The sequence below is a fragment of the Ostrea edulis genome, chromosome 5 (genome assembly GCF_947568905.1).
Source record: "Ostrea edulis chromosome 5, xbOstEdul1.1, whole genome shotgun sequence".
Taxonomy (NCBI): Eukaryota; Metazoa; Mollusca; class Bivalvia; order Ostreida; family Ostreidae; genus Ostrea; species Ostrea edulis.
The window spans coordinates 40126324-40148343 of NC_079168.1; the positions used below are offsets into that span (position 1 = coordinate 40126324).

Consider the following 22020-nt stretch of genomic DNA (forward strand, 5'->3'; position numbering starts at 1 on the left):
TATATAAATTGTTATAAAGATTACTTATTAACAGTCTTTATATGATAGACAGTGTATCATGAACTTGAATTAATTTTAATTGGCCAAGGTCAAGGTCACTAGTAAAATCGTAAAGATATCTTGGCCATGACTTTGCTATGGAGAGACAGTGAAAGGTTGGTTGATTGCAGACAATGTGATGTTACCTGTAATCATGGTCATTGGCCAAGATTAAGGCTATTGATTGAAATGTTACTTGTCCAGAGCATGAATTTGTTTTTCAGAAACATTAGATGAAATGAACATCTTACATCATAAGAAACTATCAATACCCGGTTGTTAAGAGTTTGAATGAAAGTTTCTCTCACTGCTCCTTCAACATACAGCACCTTAAATTTCAGGTTTTTTTTATTGTCACAGTGTGATATTTTAAGTGACTGTTACAGTCCATGGCCCTCTTGTTTCTTCAGTTTTTTCTTCCCCAATTTTCACCACCAAACTACACAAAGTGAATAGTAAAAAGTTATGAAACTTAAGACTTCTGGGTCAGGGGTTCTGGTAACAGAGGTGGTTGTGTGGATGATATAATCAATAATACGTCCTGTCTTCGACAGGTGTATAAAAAGCATTGAATCTTTAAAAATGTTCTGATCTGACATGGAGACTGGCCTCATTGTTATAGTGAGTCAGGGGCCTGTGTAAAAATTGTTATATTCCTAGTCCCTGTGTCGGGCCTAAGATTATGGATCCTGAATTAAATTTTGAAAAGCATTCTACACAAATGTATATAGCATTCAAACTGGATGACAATAGCCTTTGTAAACAAAGGTTAGGTGGTATGGGAAACACCCTGGCTATTGACTTGCCTGCCTTCTATCCTTCCTTTGCTGTCTCTGGACCATAGCTTTGAAATGTGGGGGAATTAGAAGCTGATATTTAGCACAAAGGTTGCTTATGACCAGAAAATATGTATTGACCTTGAATGAAGGTCATTTGGCAAAGGTCACAAGTAAACATTCGCCAGGCCACAGCTGTATTGAGACATCATTAGATTGATTGATTGTATATTGTTTAATGTCCCTCTCGAGAATCTTTCACTCATATGGAGGCGTCACCATTGCCAGTGAAGGGCTGTAAAATTTAAGCCTATGCTCGGCACTTACAGCCTTTGAGCAGGGAGGGATCTTACCATGCCACAGCTACTGTGACATGGGGCCTCAGTTTATGTGGTGAAGGACCGTCCCATTTAGTCAACTCTTATGACAAGCAAGGGGTACTGCATCTTCACAAGTCAAGGGTTATTGATTCGTTACCTTGTTAGTGCAAGGTAACGAATCAATAACCCTTGACTTATGAAGATTGGGTACTGAGGACCTATTCTAACCCAGATCCCCACGGGGCTAGGCATCATTAGAAGCTTGTAACTTTACACCAAGATGTGTCATAACCCTAAACCAAGGTCATTTGGTCAGGGTCACTAGTGAAAAGAATTTAGAAGGTGATAACTTTTTTATATAGCAATATTAGGAGTGTAACAAATTTTGACCTAGACATGGTGCTTATGGCTTTAATAGGGAGGGTTCTTTATCGTGCTGATGCCTGACATGACATTGGACCCCCACTTTTGTCTCCCACTGCAACACGGTAGGGGGATATAGAAATACTGGTGTTCGTATGTCCCACTTGACTTTGTGGACATAACTCCTCTGAAACCGCTCAACGGATTTCGTTCAAATTTTGTAGGATGTTAGTCACCATATGTAGTTGATCATATCGCTCCACCATTTTGATTCGACAAAGTTTACAGAAGTTATGGGACTTCGTTGAATTTGTACATACTGCACTATAGGAACACTTTGTGGACGCAACTCCTCCGAAACCGCTCAACAAATTTTGTAGGATTGTTACTCACCATATGTAGTTCATCATATTGCACTGTCAGTTTGAATTGACAAATTTGACAGGAGTCATTGGACTTTTGTACTTCATATTTTGTTGCGGTGGTGGGGGACATGGCTATGCATAGCAATCTTGTTAATGATGGAAAGACCAATGACTTTCATTTATAATGACAGGTGCTTAGTGAAGCAACAGTCACTCACTATGTTAAGATGTTACAGACCATTGAACATTCTCATATTTATGTAGCAATATTTCCATTATCACCTGCATATGGTGTTTTATATCTTTCAACTGATTTGATATGCAAGAGCTTGTTCTACATATGATTAGGTTTTCACCTGGTTGCACAACGTGCAAATGGCTTATAGAATGGTGAATGACGGGCAGTTAGACGGGTTGGCGGGCAGGCGTCCCTGTAATAGGGTACCTACTTTGTGTAATCAACTTCTCTCACACCTCTATTTTGATATTCCTCAAACTTCGGAAAGTTGTTATGGATACATTGAAGATGTGCATGTGTCTTTTTGAAAGTAATCAAACATTTTTTGAAAAATTTACATGTAGTTGAACTTTGTCATTTTTTAAGCATGCCTCGAGTAGATGGTACCTATTTTGTGTAATCAACTCTTACACCTCTAACTTGACATTCCTCAAACTTTGTACAGTTGTTATGGACACCTTGAAGATGTGCATGCATCTTTTTGAAAGTGATCAGACATATTTCAAAAAATTTACTTGTAGTTGAACTTTGTCATTTTTAAGCATGTCTTGAATAGACAGTACATATTGTTATAACAATCTAGTTTGCTAATACAACCTATCATTGGATCAAATGCTGTCTGACGTGTTTCATACCAAGTGTTAGACCGTTCTTTACACACTGATTCTGACTACGGATTACTCCATTTACCTGATCAAGATATAGGGCTCACTGCGGGTGTGATCGGTCGACAGGGGATGCTTACTCCTCCTAGGCACCTAATCCCACATCTGGTATATCCAGGGGTCTGTGTTAGCCCAACTCCCTATTTTATATTTCTTTTGGGAGATACAAGATTGATCACTGTTTGTTATCTTCACCTTTCATGTAAAGCTAAATAGCTGGTATATGAAGTCACTGCTATACATAGCTTTGTTGTTTGTTCCTAGTAGCAAATCTCCTGCCGTCTTCCTGTATTTTGATTATTTATACATGTACCACATTTTTTTTAAAACATGAACACTTTGTAACTGTAAACAGAGATGTGCGTATAGCTTCTTTTGTGACAATGTTTTCTTTTTTTCTTCTTCAGCAGTTCCTTGAACAGAGAGACACGTGAAGATTTGTGACTTGGTATGTCACTCTGGTGCATTGTTACTGTGATGCTACATTTGTATATGTAAATGCTTCAGTCCCAAGAATATCCTCATGCTAAAATGGACTGCAAAATTCCAACAAATTAAACTGTCAACTTTGTTTACCTTAAATAAAATGTATGGTGTTTTACCTTAAATAAAGTTTATGGTGTACTAACCTTTGTGTGGTCAGAACACTGAACAGCAATGTCACAATTGATATTGCCCTGTTATAGCACAGATGTTACTCAGCATTTAGAAGGAAAATGTTATGGAGGCATGAAATGTACTTCTCAATCCACACCACACACAGAAATTGATTTATAATGTCTCTATTTTTAGTTGACACTATAGTAGCTGAATTTCATTTTGCTGTCTTTTTCAGCTTAAAATTTGTCAATAGTTTGACTTGCATTCTCTGCAACTTTGATTACTAGTGCAACATTTGGGGTGAACTTTGCATGTGGAAATTCCCGTTTTCAGTTCTGCAGACAAGCTTGTTATTGACTTCTGTTACATGTACAAGTTTATATTAATGTCTAAACCATTGTGTATGAAAAGTTTTTTTGTGTCTTGGAATGATTTTACCCCATACATCTTGTTATTTATAAAGCAAATAAAATGTTTATATGAAGAAAAAAATGTCTTCTTGGGTTTTTGGGGGGGGAGTGGGTGGGTGGGTTAGCTCACCTGAACCGAAGGCTCAAATGAGCTTTTCTAATCAAAACTGTCTGTTGACATTGTTGTCATAAAATTTCATGTTTTCATCTTCTTCTCCAGAACCACATGGCCAATTTCAACCAAGCTTGGCAGAAATCATTCTTGGGTGAAGGGGATTCAAGTTTGTTCAAATGAAGTGCAATGTGCCCTTCTCCAAGGAGTAATAATATTGAAAATACACTGATAAATTTTAAATCTTCTCTAGAACTAGCATATTTCAATCATACTTGGCACAAATCATTCTTGGGTGAAGAGGGTCAAAGTTTGTTCAAATGTAGGGTCATGCCTTCTTCAAAAGGGAGATGATCACAAAAATAGGGTTGGGTCATTTAAATATCTCGAGAACCACTGGGCCAGGAAATTTCAAATTTACATGGCAGCTTACCAACACGGTGCAAATTTAAGTTTGCTTAAATCATGTCCCTGGAGGTAGGGTGGGGCCACAATAGGGGATCAAAGTTTTACATGCAAATTTTGAAGGAGAATCTTTTTGTGTGTGTGTATGTAATGAGCATAACTCTTGCCCCAGAAATAACACTAAGCCTTGAATAATCAAAATATACTATGTATTTTGAAGAAGAATGTATGAATCAATATCTGACATACATTGGTGCCAGCGATCCTATGATTGATTTTAAAGTCCCTCTCAAGATATTTTCACCGATACAGAGATGTCACCAATATTGGTGAAGGGCTTCAAATTTCGGCCCATGCTCAGCGCTTATGACCATTGAACAGTGAGGATTCATGTCACACCTACTATGACATGGTACATCCATTTTTAAGGTCATTTCCGAGGACCCACGACATTCAAACCTGATACCGAGTGCTTGGCGATGGACCTGTGATAATGTTTTGACTTAGGTCTGTCATGGCCAGGATTCGAACCCTGACCTTCCGCATGTGGGGCAAACACTACCTTCTAATCACCGCAGCAGTGATCCCAAGATGTGATATCATGAATATTGCAATTTTCTCAGATTTACACCATAAAAATTGGGCATCAATCTCCATATTCAAACCTGTGCAGTGACCTTGAACTGTGTGATGTCCTACTATGGAGTTTTTCCAGAAAATACAGTGTAGTTCCAAAGACATCTTCACAAGACAAGGGTTATTAGTGCGAGATAACGAATTAATAACCCTTGACTTGTTAAGATGTTCCAAAGAGAATGGCAATTTTTCAACCATATAATCAAGATTTCACAAAATATGAGATGTACACAACACAAAGCACAACTTACACGAGACTTAGTGTAGTTTGTTTGTGAGATGTACAGGACACATGCTGTAGTTTGTTTGTGAGATGCACAGGACACATACTGTAGTTTGTTTATGAGGTGTACAGGACACATACTGAGTTTGTGAGATGTACAGGACACATACTGTACATGTAGTTTGTTTGAGAGATGTACAGGACACATACTGTAGTTTGTGAGATGTACAGGACACATACTGTAGTTTGTTTGTGAGGTGTACAGGACACATACTGTAGTTTGTTTGTGAGATGTACAGGACACATACTGTAGTTTGTTTGCGAGGTGTACAGGACACATACCGAGTTTGTGAGATGTACAGGACACATACTGTAGTTTGTGAGATGTACAGGATACATACTGTAGTTTGTTTGTGAGATGTACAGGACACATACTGTACTTTGTTTGTGAGGTGTACAGGACACATACTGAGTTTGTGAGATGTACAGGACATATACTGTAGTTTGTGAGATGTACAGGACATATACTGTAGTTTGTGAGATGTACAGGACACATACTGAGTTTGTGAGATGTACAGGACACATACTGTAGTTAGTTTGTGAGGTGTACAGGACACATACTGAGTTTGTGAGATGTACAGGACATATACTGTAGTTTGCGAGATGTACAGGACACATACTGAGTTTGTTTGTGAGGTGTACAGGACACATACTGTAGTTTGTTTGTGAGATGTACAGGACACATACTGAGTTTGTTTGTGAGGTGTACAGGACACATGCTGTAGTTTGTGAGATGTACAGGACACATACTGAGTTTGTTTGTGAGGTGTACAGGACACATACTGTAGTTTGTTTGTGAGATGTACAGGACACATACTGTAGTTTGTTTGTGAGGTGTACAGGACACATACTGTAGTTTGTTTGCGAGATGTACAGGACACATACTGTAGTTTGTTTGTGAGGTGTACAGGACACATACTGAGTTTGTGAGATGTACAGGACACATGCTGTACATGTAGTTTGTTTGAGAGATGGTATGTAAAATTACATGTTTGTTATGGTTTAACTACATTCTAGCAGAAAACAAAAACACTAGAAATCCAGATCTGTTTTAATAAGTACAAATAACAATACATACTAACAAGACTGAAAACAATATGACAGAAAACAGTACAAAAATACAAAATAATTTTATACTCTACCACAACCAAAAATCATTGATATACAATAAAGGATACAACTTAATGGAAAGAATATTGGAGAAATCCATACAAAATAAACTATTGCAGATGGAAAAAAAATTGACAGATTTGTAGAAGCCATTGTATAAATTCAGATTCTGACATCCAATCTGGACCAACAATTTACACAGTGTGCTGGTTAAATCTTCCATTACAATAACTACAAGTGCAAGAATAAAGAAAGAACCTCAACATATCACATTCATTTCACAAAAAGTCCTTGAGAACTCAGCTGTAAAAACCAATAAACATCAATACCATAAACATGATATAACAACCTAGCTTTAAAACAGGAATGAATTCACTGTATATTTTGTATATTGCACACAGGGACAATAGACTTAATTCAAATGCAAGTCTCACTTCATATATCCAGGTCATTTTATATATACATAAACTATCTCTGCAAAAAAAGTGGAAAGTCATACATTTAGTGGAATGCATGTCAAGCAAAAAATAAAAATAAACCAATATGAAATATGGTAGTTCAAAAGAACAGAAAATATCATTATACTCCTGAACATATCCGGAATGTTACACCTTCATAATATCACAAGCCAAACTGCTGGCACTGTATGTTGGAACAAGTAAACCTGTATACAGGCGGGACTTATATATTTCTTATGGATTTCAGTTATCCAATCACAGAAAACAACTCACTTAAATACAACCAAAATTCAAATTATAAGGGTAGTACAGCTTACTCCACTTATATTGAAATAAAACAAAATCCCCAGCTTCAGTCTCTCATTTTCTTTGCATTAAAATGCTGGTTAAACTGAAATCACTTATATTGAAATAGTGCTTATTTTGAAATTAATCATCAGTCCGCCATAATGATAATGTGTTGTTTCTATAACGGTTGTATTGAATCAACATCTGAAATAGCAAAGGATTTTGGGATTAGCCCTAGTACTTTAACCATGATTTTCAAACAACATTTGCTATCATTGAAGCTGTTGAGTTGGAAGATTTCCCCCCAGATTCGGAAAGGTGTGAGAATTGGAGACTATACAGAAATAGATGACTGCATGTCTCTTCAAGTGGTTTACAAATGCTAGATCATCGAATATAGCACTTTCTAGCAAGGTCCTAGCAGAGAAGTAATTGATAATGAACAACACAATTACTTTGAGTTTACATGTATATGCTGCTTTTGTAACCAGGATCAGGATGTAAAACAAAGCTTCCAATATGGTCACGATTTCCGATTTGGCTTATTTTGATCTTTGTTTCTATAAATATTGAAAGAAAAAGATTCGTCCCCTAAATTTCAAAACATCCAGAGTAAGCTATATTTACTATTATCACCTTTGAAATGATATTTCTATGTAGACCTGAAGGAGAAAGGAAGAACCATTGCACTGGTACAAAGTATTGCATCACATCACAACATAAACTCATATTGGATTTCTATGATCCAAAATTAATCTTCACACAGAAAATGAAGAAATTTGGCCATTTGTTCATTTTTGATGACAAAAATACATCTTGCTGTATGTAATAACTTTTTCACACTACACACATGTAGTATCTGAGATTCAATATAAAACTATAAAATTTGTCCTGTAAAAAGTCTCTGGTGGGATAACTTAACACATGGGCTTTGAAAAAGTTCAAACATTAATTATACACCCTTAGAATAATTTGAAACCATGATAATAGACCCATTTATTAACAAAACATGTGGAAACCCCATCCCCATTAAATTTGCAAAGCATGGCAACCTTGCTATCACACTTTTTCATAAATACATTCCATTAATCAAATAATCTGCTTCATTTGAATGTAGGGCCCTTCCTTTGCGAATCCGTCGTTTAACATTTCTCAACCGACAACCCACAAAGAACAATAATATAACAGTGATGCCTAGCCCTAGGGCGAGTGCCACGATGGGGCCCTGGTGACCGTCTGTAGGGCTCTCCACCACTACATGAGTTTCCACAGCTTCCTGCAATAATCCACTACCATCAGGGACTTTGGATTCGGTGGAATTTTTCTTCAGTTTTATTGTGTTTTCTGACTTTTCACTAGATGCCTGCTGTTTTTTGTCAGTAGTTTTTCCTGCATTATCTCCCCCTGTAGTTGATTTCTCCTTTGAAATCTGTCCTGGGTCTTTAATCTTTATTTCTTTTGCGCCAGGAGCTCGGGTTGTTTTCTGCGTGGGTTTAGGCGTAGGTTTCTGTGTTGCCTTTGAGGTCGGTTTCTCTTCAATCACTACAAAATAAAAACAATAATTTATTTTATGCATATAAACTGCAAACTTCACAATCTACAAAAACAGGAGGATAGTAAACAATTTTACATTGATAGCTCACTACACCAAGACTTGTGTAGTCTACATATCTTGTGGTGATTCAAATGTTTTATGAATTTCCTTGCATCGATCAATTTGTTTGTACATCTACGTAGCTCAGTGGATAAGATATAAGGTTACTGACCCACAGATCTTGAGTTCAAATCTGTCAGTGTCTTAAGTAATATTTATTGAAATGCATATTTGAAAAACGTTTTTTTTCTCTCCAAAATTGCATATTTTTTGCCTTTTTGGCATGTGTACTTATTACATATCATATCTTTCATAATTAATTCATTTTGTGTTGATTTTACAAACTCTTTCAAGGAGTAGTGAGCCACTTTAATAAGATTTGCAGAATTTGGAATGTAATGATCTTCGCAGTATTGCCAAAAAGCATTTTCAAGGTACACATAATTTTTAATTTTCACAATTGACTTTAGTAAAACTGTCACAATTTGTACATAGTCACTTATTTTGTCCCTAATTGTGCGCCATAACCTGTATGAGAGAATAACTATATTTAGGCGAGAGTGCGGTCACGTGTTTTTGTAAAACCAGTTCTATAGGGTGCGTCAGTTTAGCATGAGTTGTCGAGAAGGTGTGTCCTTCAAACAAGAGCGCTTAAGCCATGTCTGTGTGGACCTGTGTGGTCATAGAACTGTCCTGTGTGGTGGTACCATTCTGTGTGTTGGTGGTGCCGTTTATTCTGTGTGAAAACCTGTGTGGTTATAGAACTGTCCTGTGTGGTGGTGCTATTCTGGGTGTTGATGGTGCCTTTTTTTCTGTGTGAAATCCTGTGTGGAATGACAGTGACCTCTGATGTGTACTTATTGAGGCGATTCACGTAATCCATGTACTGGTTCTGTCTGCTTGTACTGTATGTGAGTGTTCCTGTACTACTAGTAATGCCAAACTACTTCTACATCTACCAACGTATTATACCTGGATGAGGCATAATGAGAAATCTCTGTGATGCGTGTTACAACTACGGATACCAAGATAAACAACATGTGCAAGTATCCTTACCATGTGTGCGCATCGCATTGTGAACCAATGAACCATTGAACGTTCTATTTACCTGTATACTGGTCGGGGTTTTCATGAAATAGACTGTCTATCTTAAAGCAAAGTACATTGTTTTATTGTCATATGTTATGTAATTTGAGTGTGTGAGTGTTGAGTGTTAGTGAGCGTGTAGAGTGTGAATGGTTTTGTTTGTGTCCTTTCTGTGTGTTATAATAAAGTTACAAATGTATTTCTTGTTTGTATTTCTTTTCCATATGTCAATGTTCAGTTTGAAGACGAGGAGTTTTTCCTATCTCGAGTCAAAATTGTGACAAAAACAATGAAATAGATTATCATACCAGGTGGAATGTTCTTGTTGTCCAGCCACTCCTTGTCGTTATCTGAAAGTATACAAGATGTTAAGTAAGTAAATTTACTGATACAATGTTGGTGTTCACATACAGTCAAACCTCATTATCTCGAACTTGATGGGACCAAAAAAAAACTTCGAGATATCCAAGGATTTGAGATACCCAGGGTAAAATATTTCAAGAATAAGTGGTTGGGACTTCCGAATCACTTTGATAAATCCACGGTATTCGAGATATCGGTGATTGAGATACTAAAGTTAAACTGTAGTGTAGCTGCAATAAAGAGAGCCCTCTACAAATTTATACATGTACAGCTGTAGCCGTTTACTCAGACACCTGAATAATCTGTTTCTCTGTATATTTTAATGTTCATTTTATTTCCCCATCCTCCCCTCATGTTCTAATCCAACATCCTGTCTAATACAACATAAAACTTGTCTCCCAGAGCATGTCGGATTAGACAGGTTTCACTGTATACATTAATAAACAATTGTTTATAATCATATTCAATGAAATCCGAAGCATACAATACAAAGGCTCTATGTATAGGTTTTTGCAAACTTGCTCCAACAAGAAATGTATATATTTCAATTTTATACATGCACACTGCAAAAATCGGATGAAATACAACTATACAACTCTACAACAAAAAATCAAATGAAATACAACTCCAAAGCAAAAAAATGGTTGCAATACAACTAACAACTCACTACAGTGTACAACACATCTCAATAAAATAAATACAAAATCATAAATTTCATGCATATATCGTATCAGCAGAATTTTTAGCAAGGACCCATTATTAACAAGTTTGTTGAAACTGCTACAACTGTACTCCAGTAGGGGATATTAAGAGTTATCTTTCTTGGTAGATTAGTACTCTGTCATATCATTTGGATGACTGATATTCAGTGTATCAGTATCCAGAGTTCGACATTACCATAAGTTTAAGACTAGTAAAAATCTTGTCGGATTAGTAAACTCTGTATGGACTAGTGAAAATCCAGATATCAATCTTGAATTGGTTAAGATTTTATCAAATTTGTCTGAGGCTCTTACAAACGTTTGAACCTACAGTCGATCATCTGCATGGTTAAGTGTTTAAGTTACAGTGACATGTTGACCTTCCAAACACGTTTATAAAAGGGGTTATTACATGAGTAACTCAAGAGGTAACTGTATACTCGTGAAGATTAAGTATGGTTGTCTTCTACTGAGGTGTCAAAAACTGAATCATGAAAGGCAAAGATAAAGAACAGTGATCAATCTCATAGCTCCCATATAAAGCAATACGAAATCGAGAGATGGGCAGATGCAGACCACTGGATATACCAGAGGTGGGATCAGTTGCCTAGGAGAATAATGTGAATTGTTTGCAAATGGAAGTGTTTGGTTTGATTAAATACTATTGAATAAAATGACTTTATAGGATCATTTTATATGATACACTGGATGGACTTGTGAAATGCTTTGTGGACTAGTGAACATCAATAGTCACTAGTCCGTACAGACTAGTGCTTGAAAAAGTTAATTTCGAACTCTAGTATTGATATAGTTTTTATTGTTTCAGGTGTGCATTGGCACTATGAACTATTTTCCTTCTGATTTCAATTTATGTTCATTTGGGATCATTCTTCTCGGATCACAGGTACTTGTCTTCCAGTAGGCAACGTAGTTTATGTTTTCAACACAATTTTCACCATGTCTATTAATTGTACATGAGAAAATCAATGTCCAGATTATCAACTTCATTTTGAAAATTTGAAACTCTTTATGTTACAATGTAATGTCATAATTTATTTCAAGTTTGGAATCATCAGAGAATCATTTAAGCATCATATCACTAAATGATAATAAGAATAAATCAATAACCTTTTTCAAAAAAAAAAATCTTTAATTCTGCATCTCACTAAAATAACCGATTATACAGTATTTACATAACCATACCAAAACAAATAAAAATAAAAATTAAAAAACAAAAGACGTCTATTTTTCATTGCATGAAAATAGAAATAAGAAATCAGCTAATGTACAACAACATCAATACTGAAATCCTTTAAATAAATGAGGTCATACGGTCCTCTACAGCACTTTTGACAACACTCCTGACAACACTACAACACTCTTGACAACAGCTAGACAACACCCAGTACCTGAGTCTCCTTGGTCGTAGGGAGGGGGGTACTTCTTGTTGGGATGATCACTGTACTCGTAGTAGTCGTAATTCCAGTATGGAGATGGCCTGTAACTGTCATAGTACTGGTAATGGTGAGGTCTCTGCTTTTTGTATGCTGGTCTTCTGTATCCCGGCTTTTGGGGTCCTACATCTTGCCCAGTTTGAGGACTTTTGTTAAAATAACTGTCATAGTCTATACTTTCTGATTCACCCTTTTCCTTTTGCTTTCCTTTCATTGATTTGCCCGAGTTATCGCTAAGTCTATTTGACCCATGATCTATGATGTTTGGTTTCCTGTGGGAATCATCACTTGTTTTGACCTTTGACCCCACCTGTGTTCTATCCTGCTTCTGAATTCTATTATTTGTGTTGGCTTGACCCATCTGCCTATCATTTGTTTGTCCTATCTCTTTGTTTCTACCATCTTTCCATCTCTGCTGCTGCTGCCACCTATCAGATTTCCCTTGGCCTCGATGTCTGTTACTTGTCCTGTCCCGAGATTCACCACTTCCTGACCTTCCTTGACCCAATGACCCATCACCTCCTGACCTTCCTTGACCTGGTGATACATCACTCATTCTTCCTTTACTGTCCTCCCTGTGATTTCCACTTGTACCTTTCTTACTGCTTGCACTTGAGTAGTTATTATCCATTTGAGATTCTGTGTGTTGTCCCCAGCTCTTCTCTTTACCTGTGCCATGTTGTGGTATTGGGGCGTTCTGTTTCGCTGTATGTGACTTGTCTGCAGAACTTTCTCCTGGCCGTGGATGGTGTGTGTTCACATTGTTGGAGGTTCCATGTTCTGGTGTTCCCACCGATTGGTCAGAGTTATCCTTAAACTGATTGTATTTATCATTACGTGATAAATCTTGCTCCTTCTCCCAATTATTCCGATTCTCTTGAGCAAATTTCTTGGTCCCTTCTTGACTTTTCCAGCTGGGAATGTCATGGTTGATTTGTTTCTGAGAACTTTTATCAGATACATGATGGTTAGTTTTCTCCCAGCCAGCTTTTTCATTTCTCCAGCTGTTGAACCTCTCCCTGGTGATAGCTGGTTGAGTGGTTGGACGATGTGTTGTTGGCTTTTCTGTTGTTTTGACAACATGTTTTTCTTCTAGGTTTGAAACAGATTTATCATTGATACTCTTTACTGGTGTTCCGTCTCTTCCATTGCTGTTAGACATCACATTTCCGTTCGGATATTTCACCCCGGAATGATCAATTTTTGAACTTTTCCCCTTCCCAATATCAGGACCAGTCTGAGAACCGGAAGCCTGGCTTCCACTGCCTGGAGCCGACTTGTCATAATAGCCCCTAGCTGGATCTATGTATCCACTGCCCATCTGTTGTCCCGCGTTGTCATATGAATTGTAATACCTCGGATCGTAGGGATACTGAGCTCCTGACTGGAATCTGCCGTAATTTCGGGGATAGTTCTGGCTTCCATACATTTGATTGTATCCGGAGGGCCAGTAGTAACCATTCCCATTATACGTGTCGGATCCTACTGGTATCCTGTTCTGGTTAATGGGGCCATACTGCGGTACTGTCGGATCATTCATTCCCACATTCTTCATTTTCTGTTGAGAGGATTTAATCGTAACTGGTTTGGGCATAGTTGTCGTTGTTGTTGTTGTGAATGTTGTTGTGGTAGACGTGCTCGTCGACACTGATCATTATTGGTAATCAACATTAGTTCATATTAGTAATATAATACATATTTTGATAAAAAGAATCTAATACATGCATTGTTTGAGACAAATTCTGAAGTTTTGGAATATTATTCCTATGTGGATATTTACTGGTGGTGGTATGCTTTTTAGAAAGGGTTTCTTAATATCATATAAATACTGTACAAATTTTAAAAACTTGGTAACCTATGAAGCTGTCTTGCAAAGCAAAAGAAAATATTTATAGTATGTCTTGCATTTCTAGTGATAGAAACTTTGAGCTCCAATAGAAAAGATGTTCTTTATTTTTGACAGATCCCTCATGCATATGTATAAAATTTTTGTCAATCCTTTAGTCTGTAATACCAAACTAAGGTTCTATTTACCTCCAAATATACAACAAAACTGTACTTGCATATCATAGCAAAATCAAGGGAGAGAAGGACACCTATTGAGACTGTTATGAATGAAAGCTGTCTGTAAGAATTGTACTGGGTAATAATGTGGTCATGTGGCGAATTTCAAATTTTGTCTATGTTGAAAAGGAGTGCACTTTTAATACATATTAATTCATTCAGTTAAAACAACATTTGCAGGATTTCAACACACAACCTACACTGTTACATGTATACCTTTATCGATAATACTCCATTGATCTAAACAGACAAGAGAAGAATTTTAAAAGAACAAAGAAGATATTTTTTATTTCACTTTTGCATCTGTGACCTACAGGCCTTATTGGTCACCTGAGTAGTACCGGTGTTTAAAAGTATCACTAGCCACAAGGGCTGCAAAATCTAAATTTCCCGTTCTGTACATCAAAGCTGAATTCTAATATTCAGCAGCCGTATAAAACAAGATGCATTCTTAAAACACAGAATGCCCCTGAAAGTGCCCATATTGATAAAAGACTTTACATAATATGTTATATTAACATTATAACATATGACTATTTTGGACCCGTCCTAGAGACAGAACCCTGGGATTGTGAAATTCATAATTTTGGTACTTCCCTTTCTGCTTTTCCTTAAAATGCATTTAGTTTTATATTAGTATCATCAAAATTAAATTCTTTCGAATGATGAAGACATTTAATCACTATGACCATTTTGGCCTCCACCCCTGGGATCATGAAATTTACAGGCTTGGTAAAGGACTACCTGCTCCTACTAATTATTCATTTTGTTTCAATTCAGTATCAATAGCATTTAAGAAGATATTATATAACTGTTTTACACATAACACCACATGCCAAGTTTGGCCCCACCCTGTAGTCAGAACCTCTAACCCGGGGATCATGAAATTTACACAATTTTGTTGAAAGCCTTATTGCTCTACATGACTAGATGCAATCAGGTTTTTTTTTTTATACATATGCAATTGTAGAGAAGATTTTTGACAATTGGTCAATTTTTAGTAGTTTTTCTCACCCTTAAGGCCCTGGGGGGTGCAGAAGTTCTGAAATTTACAATTTGAGTCCCCCTTGTCCCAAAGATGCTTAATCCCAAATTTGACAAAAACTGGAAGAATAGTTATCAAGAAGGAGTTAAAAATGTCCAATTGTTAACACCCACATTCAATCACTATGACCATTTTGGCCCCACCCTGGTATTAAAACCCCTACCCATGGGATCATGAAATTACAATTTTGGTAAATCTGCTTCTTCTAAATATCCATGTACATTCAATTTGAATATCAAAATCTAACAAGACAAAACTCTGTTAACTCCAAAGTCAAATACTAGCAGTAAAAAAGAAACAGTGTGTAACAGGGCACCTGTCAACAATTTGTGCTCATGGTATAATTCTCTAATCTGACATACCAGTATTGGGGCATGTATCCTCATCAGAACCATCAGCACACTGGGGCTGCCCATCACAGACATGGTTTTTTGAAATGCACTCTGGAACATTTACTCCCTGACCTTTGTTTTTACATTCAAATGCTGAGTCTGGACAATCAACTCCTACAAATCGAAACATTTCAATCACAAACAAAATATCTACATACATATCACGGTAAATATCAACGAATTGTATAATCTAACTAATGACCAGTACAATAGATAAAACCATTTCTAAACATCTTTCTTTACAAGGAAATGCTGATCAGTAAAAAAATTTTAATGAGGTGTATGCTATGAATCAAAGAAGATAACTGGTGCTAGTGCTGTGCTAGCATCTGAACTCTCCATGTCCTGTGCTGTACTGTGCTAGTCCCTGTGCTGTGCTAGCATCTGAACTCTCCATGACCTGTGCTGTGCTAGTCCCTGTGCTGCACTAGCTCCTGTGCTGTGCTAGCTGCAATTCTGTATTAACCCCTGTGTTGCATTAACATCTGATCTGTGCTAGCCCCTGTTTTAAACTAGTCCCATTCTGTGCTGTGCTAGCTCCTGTGCTGTGTGAACCCCTCTTCTATATTTATAGTACCTGTGCTAGCCCTTGTTCTCTATCATTTCCTTTTCAGAAATAGCCCATGTTGTGCTAGCCCCCGTGCTGGGATGTTCAAATTTACTTGCACATTTATCAGAGCTTCATTGTGTGAAGTGATAAAGGCAGGACAACATATAGTACATTCATGATAAAATGATATTGTTATACTTACTGCAGATTCCATATTTTGCATGATATCCATATGAGCACTTGCATATACCGTCTCTGCATTCCGCATTACTATCGCTGCATTCATCATTCCAATCAATGTCACAATTCCCATACAAAGGAACTGTAAGACAAGAGATGTTTGTAAAACACATATGCCCCACATGGTGCAAAATTGAAAAGGGTTATAAACACACACATCATTTAATTGAGAGTAGTATCATCAATTCAAAATATTGAGCAGACAATATCTTCCTATGTCAAGAGTGGATTGACCATGTGACCTAAAAATCAATAGGGGTCATCAACTCCTGAAGATGTACCAGTGTACCAAGTTTAATGTCTGTCAAGCAAAGGGTTCTCAAGATATGGAGCAGACAGTATATTCCAACGTCCAGTTTAATCCTTGACCTTTGACCATGTGATCTGAAAATCAATAGGGGTTGTCTTCTCCTGAAGACGTACCAGTGTACCACGTTTGATGTCTGTCAAACAAAGGGTTCTCAAGATATTGAACGGACAGTATATTCCTATGTCCAGTTTGACCCTTGACCTTTAAACATGTGACCTCAAAATAAATAGGGGTAATTTTCTCAAGAAGATGTACCAGTGTACCAAGTTTGATGTCTGTCAAGCGAAGAGTTCTCAAGATATTGAACGGACAGTATATTCCTGTCTAGTGTGACCCTTGACCTTTAACCATGTGACCTCAAAATCAATAGTGGTTGTCTTCTCCTGAAGACATATCAGTGTACCAAGTTTGATGTCTGTCAAGAAAAGGGTTCACAAGATACTGAGCAGACAGTATATTCCCATGTCAAGTTTGACCCTTGACCTTTGACCATGTGACCTCAAAATCAATAGGGGTCATCTACTCCTTAGGATGTACCAGTGTGCCAAGTTTGATGTCTTTCAAGCAAAGGGTTCTCAAGATATTGAGCGGACATTATATTCCTATGTCCAGAGTAGATTGACCCTTGATCTTTGACCTTTTGACCTGAAAAACAATAGGGATCCTCTTCTACTCATAACTAACCCACATATGAAATATCATTATCATCAAGTGAATGGTTCTCAAGATATTGAGCGGACAACACATGGTCTACAGACCGACCGACCGACAGACAGACCGACCGACCGACAGGTGCAAAACAATATGCCCCCTCTTTTTCAAAGGGGGGCATAAAAATATGTAGTAGTAGTTTTATAACAATGTTGAGTCTGTACTAGCTCAGTGTGAATGTTATAATGTGCAAATAATTATTGAGTCATTTTATCTCAGTGTAATTGTAAATACATCTATATTGTACTGTATTATAAGTTCCTTTCTCTAGACAATCAGTTGCGAGCTGTGTGTGTAAATACCAGTATCTTGAACTATCTTCTGTGTATTGTAAATGCATAAATAAATTCTACATGCCGTTCATTATGTAAATACACAGGAAAAATAGTTTGAGAGTGCATGCGTACCTGTAATTCCTGCCATGCCAACATATTTCACAGTGAAATGCTTTATAAAAGTAATAAGGAATATTTACAATATACACAAGATACTGGTATATACAAATAAAATATTAACACACAAACACCCTTGTAAATTTCCAGATTTATAGTACCTGTATCTACATTTTAGGACAAACTACAGGTATATCTTCCCATTCTTTCACATTCAAATGCTTCATGGTACCCAACATTTTTCATATTCAACTCACCTTTCCTTCATGGAGCCCAAGTTGTAGGTGTGGGAGTCACGTTTGAGTTTTTCATATTTAACTCACCCTTACTTCGTGGAGCCCCGAGTTGTACGTATGGGAGTCACATATTTACGAATTTAACTTACCCTTCCTTTGTGGAGCCCGAGTTGTAGGTTTGGGAGTCACGTTGGAGTTTAAATCCTCCAATTCATCCTCATGTTGTTGTTGATGTCCTACGTATGAGGTACCAGGTGCAACATGATTTGGGAAAAAAAGTGATGTGTAATTTGCATGCTCTGCAAATAAGCATTTACTCGGTGTTCCACAATTGAAGAGGTAACAGTTGTGTTCATCCTAAAAACAAAATTTAGTACATGTTTGAACCAAGCATTAATTAATGATAATGGAGATTTTCAATTTCAACCTTTAAAAATTTGACTTTATGTTTTTCAGTCACTATCCACTGGTATTATTGTATAATAATGAAACCAAAGAATGTCTGAATTCCAACTTATAAGTTTTATGAGATATCATACTTATTGGGTCAATTTTATATTTCATCGAATTAAAAACTATATTATAAAGAGCCACTTGATACATGTATATCAATCTATAAATATGATTGAGACTCACTCACTGCTTCTTTAAGTTGTTGACATTCAAAACCTTTAGTATCAGCTATTTCATTGAGCTGATGCTTGGTTTTACACATACACTTAACCTTGGGACAAAAATTCTACCTTAAGCCTGTCCATTTTTTGTGAATGATAAGTTTGGAGCATCCAAGAGTCTTAACCAATTTAACTTTATAGTTTTGGCATTCGACTGATTCTTTAACATCAACATGATGGCCAAGAATTAAACATACATTACTTCACAATTGTTTGAATTTAATTATTCTTTGTGCAAATGTCTATCTACTGAATAAATGTACAGAAAATACTTTTCAAAATGATTAGACTATAATCTCTCAATAAAATTTGCAATTTTATATGTGTTGTTGCAAATGATACTACACCATGTACTGTCAAAGGTGATCAATACATGCAAAGTTCTGTTATGTAATGAAAAATTAGAAGGATGCCAAATGCCAAGCCTGCATAATGAAATGGACAAGACATGATATCCCATATTTAACTGCAACAAATACCAAAACCTCAGAAAGAAATTAAGCTGAATCATAAAGGAACTGTCAGTCTCAACATTCAGTGTATGTACCAACTAGTTAAATATTCAAATTAGCATATATAAATCAGCTTTGAATTCCTTCGACTCTTACCCTCTGCTTTCATATGGTGACATGTGCAAGAGAGTGTCAGAGCATAGACCACATAGAAAAGTGGGAATTTTGTGTCACTGTTTTGCCTACCTTTTACAACTTTATTTTGCAGATCTAGCTTCCAATACGCTACGATTCAGTCATCAGATGATTTTTCTACAAGTTAATCACGATTAACACAATGCTATCGCCGTTTAAACAGCCCTAACACCGACAAGTGAAGCATTACTTGAATTAGGTCACCTCCTCACCATTCAATTTTTTTCTGTGTGTGCATGATATCAATACACAAAATTTCAATCAGAGTAAAAGTAGGCATGATTAACATGTAGAACAACAGGGTTGTCACTAGAAATTATTGAATACGAGTCCCGGACTAATGGTTTATGAGCAGCTGGAGTCCCAAGAAAATTTTATGAGTCCCATGAATATTTAATGAGTCTTTTTCATATATAAGACAATTAAAATGGAAGCAGCACAAAACATATAAATTTTAAGATTTATTTTTAATCATTTGCACCTTGGCTTTGCACGACTAATTGTCCAAGTCAACAGAATTACTTCTCCAAATCTCTTATTATCACAACAACCCTATCAATATTAAACAGCATTTAAATCAAATTATCATTGTGATAAAATAGATGTGTACAAGTTTTGGTTGCTGACAATCTGTAAAACCTACCAAAGTTTACAAACTAAGCTACACTACTTTCGATTCCAATAAAAATGGCTACCGGAAGACAAACATTTATATCTAAATAAGATCCCGATTTGTAAATAAATAAGTCTTAGAAATAAAAATGAATAACTGCCAGTGGCAAAATGTTCTTCATTTTGCATCTATCTAATTATCTTTTTCATATTATATTCTAATTTGCACCTGATTGACTAACGCTAAACAAACAAGTCAGATTGGGACACTGTGAACTCAGTGGTATTATCTCGGTTCACTAGAGTGTAATGTTTTACCTAGATTTTTTCCTACTATGAATTCTAATTAACACACATTTCTAGGTAAAATTATGATTTTTACTCGGAGTCAATGACATGTCCACCGGACTCACCATTTCAGACAAACTTGCGTCCAAAATGAATTTTCTGTATCTAGGACGCAGGTTCTTGCATTAGTGACAACCCTGAAACAATCATCCGATTTCTGAATCCTCTCGTGCGTACATAGAAAACTAGATACAAGAAATAAAGTTGTTATTAAAAGGTAAGCAAAGTAGCGACACCAGCTGGTGTTGCTGAATTCCCACTTTTCAATACAACTTTCGCTCTGACACTCCCCCACACAAATCACATTATAACAGGGCTTGAAGCTAACTTTTTATGTCGCAAGTCCAGCCGACTGATGGGGTATAATTGCAACCAGTCCACAGAAAAATTTACCAGCCCAACAGAGTTTTCCAGAAATAATTAAACATATTTCGTTAATGTTATCAAAATGAAATTTAACTCAATATGCCTCAGACAATATTGTAACACTTAAATGTGGGATTAATATTTACGAATCAGATTCTTCTGATATCTACAAATCGAAGCATGCCAAATGTGTATAAAATTTCATAAGCATATTTTCCAAAATGATGCTTTAGAAAATTAACCAATCCCATCGGACTGATTATAACAAATGTCAGTCAGTCCGCCAGACTTTTAACCAGTCACAGACAGACGGGCATATGTTGATTTCGAGCCCTGTATAAAAGTGGGGGTAAGAGTGTCAGAAGAAATGTGAATAACTACAATATATATATCCATTCACACCTTGTTTTCATATACAACTAAATTGCATCCTTGGGTGTAACAACAGGCATTAACGCATTCCTCCCGGATTCTTTTGTTGAAGGACTTTAAAAAGAAGGCACCATTGCTTATTGAAGCTTTGGAGCGAATGATCATGCTTGCATTTGGTCTATATTGGCAAAGGTTTCCAAGAGTATCTTCCATTGAATCGCTCCGATGATCAGGTGTTTTACCCGAAACGTCACTGCTAGAATGGGTCTCCAGTGGGTCATATGGATGTTTCAATTTCGATACGTCGTTGCTGGAACTGGTCCCAAATGGGTCATATTGATCTTTCAATTTCGACGTAGATTCGGGGACCTTTGATTCAAGCTCATTCTTGGAACCAAGACGTTTTTCTACAAAATGCCAGAAACTAGGGTCTTGAAGGTACTGTTCTAATCCTTCTAAATCCTCTTTCGAAAGCACTATTACTAACAGGGAGGCAAAAAGGACTACTATTTTCATGTTTACATTTACACATTGACAAATGTACAGCAGAAAACGGAAGTCCCGTTAAAAACACCACACGCAGGCGCAAATGATTTTTCCGATTATATTAGAAAAAACGTAAATGTTACCGTAGAAAGTACATTTATTTTCATTCTTGCCACAAACCTGGAGAATGGAAGTTATTAGAATAAATCACTCAATTTCACATAAGCGTGGTATTTCTTCATTCAAAATAGGCTAAAACCGTCAGACGAAAAGAAACAGAATTGATCATCAGTTGGATAGATAGAAAGA

General features: G+C 36.6%; 2 protein-coding genes across 7 annotated transcripts in view; one reads left to right on the forward strand and one right to left on the reverse strand.

Moving 5' to 3' along the window:
- LOC125651576 (protein-L-isoaspartate(D-aspartate) O-methyltransferase-like) overlaps positions 1 to 3858 on the forward strand; it is a 16810-nt gene extending 12952 nt beyond the window's left edge. For 4 of the 6 annotated variants that reach the window (XM_056166000.1, XM_056165999.1, XM_048880230.2 and 1 more), the window contains exon 7: positions 3177 to 3858. Coding sequence is in view for 4 of the 6 variants with exons in the window: in XM_056165999.1 (XP_056021974.1) it covers positions 3177 to 3210 (34 nt within the window). In the remaining 2 variants the exon portion in view is untranslated. Of the gene's footprint in view, positions 1 to 3173 lie in introns of all 6 variants that reach the window. The other 2 variants (XM_048880234.2, XM_048880229.2) reach the window with 1 other exon arrangement.
- A 2387-nt stretch (positions 3859 to 6245) lies between these two features.
- On the reverse strand, positions 6246 to 21802 carry LOC125651477 (filaggrin-2-like). The gene is made up of 7 exons (XM_048880098.2): positions 21256 to 21802; positions 18356 to 18563; positions 16520 to 16639; positions 15738 to 15881; positions 12222 to 13913; positions 10057 to 10098; positions 6246 to 8610 (listed from the first exon to the last, which is right to left on the reverse strand). The coding sequence occupies exons 1-7, from the start codon at positions 21739 to 21741 to the stop codon at positions 8138 to 8140; spliced, it is 3165 nt and encodes a 1054-aa protein (XP_048736055.2). The 5' UTR covers positions 21742 to 21802; the 3' UTR covers positions 6246 to 8137.
- Positions 21803 to 22020: the final 218 nt, after the last annotated feature.

Coding starts and splice junctions, on each gene's coding strand:
- LOC125651477 (XM_048880098.2), bottom strand. CDS start 21,741: ATGAAAATAGTAGTCCTTTTTGCCTCCCTGTTAGTAATAGTGCTTTCG. Junction 18,564..21,255: donor TAGTTGTATATGAAAACAAG/GTGTGAATGGAT, acceptor TTTTGTTTTTAG/GATGAACACAACTGTTACCT. Junction 10,099..12,221: donor CTACGACCAAGGAGACTCAG/GTACTGGGTGTT, acceptor GTATACTTTCAG/ATAACGACAAGGAGTGGCTG.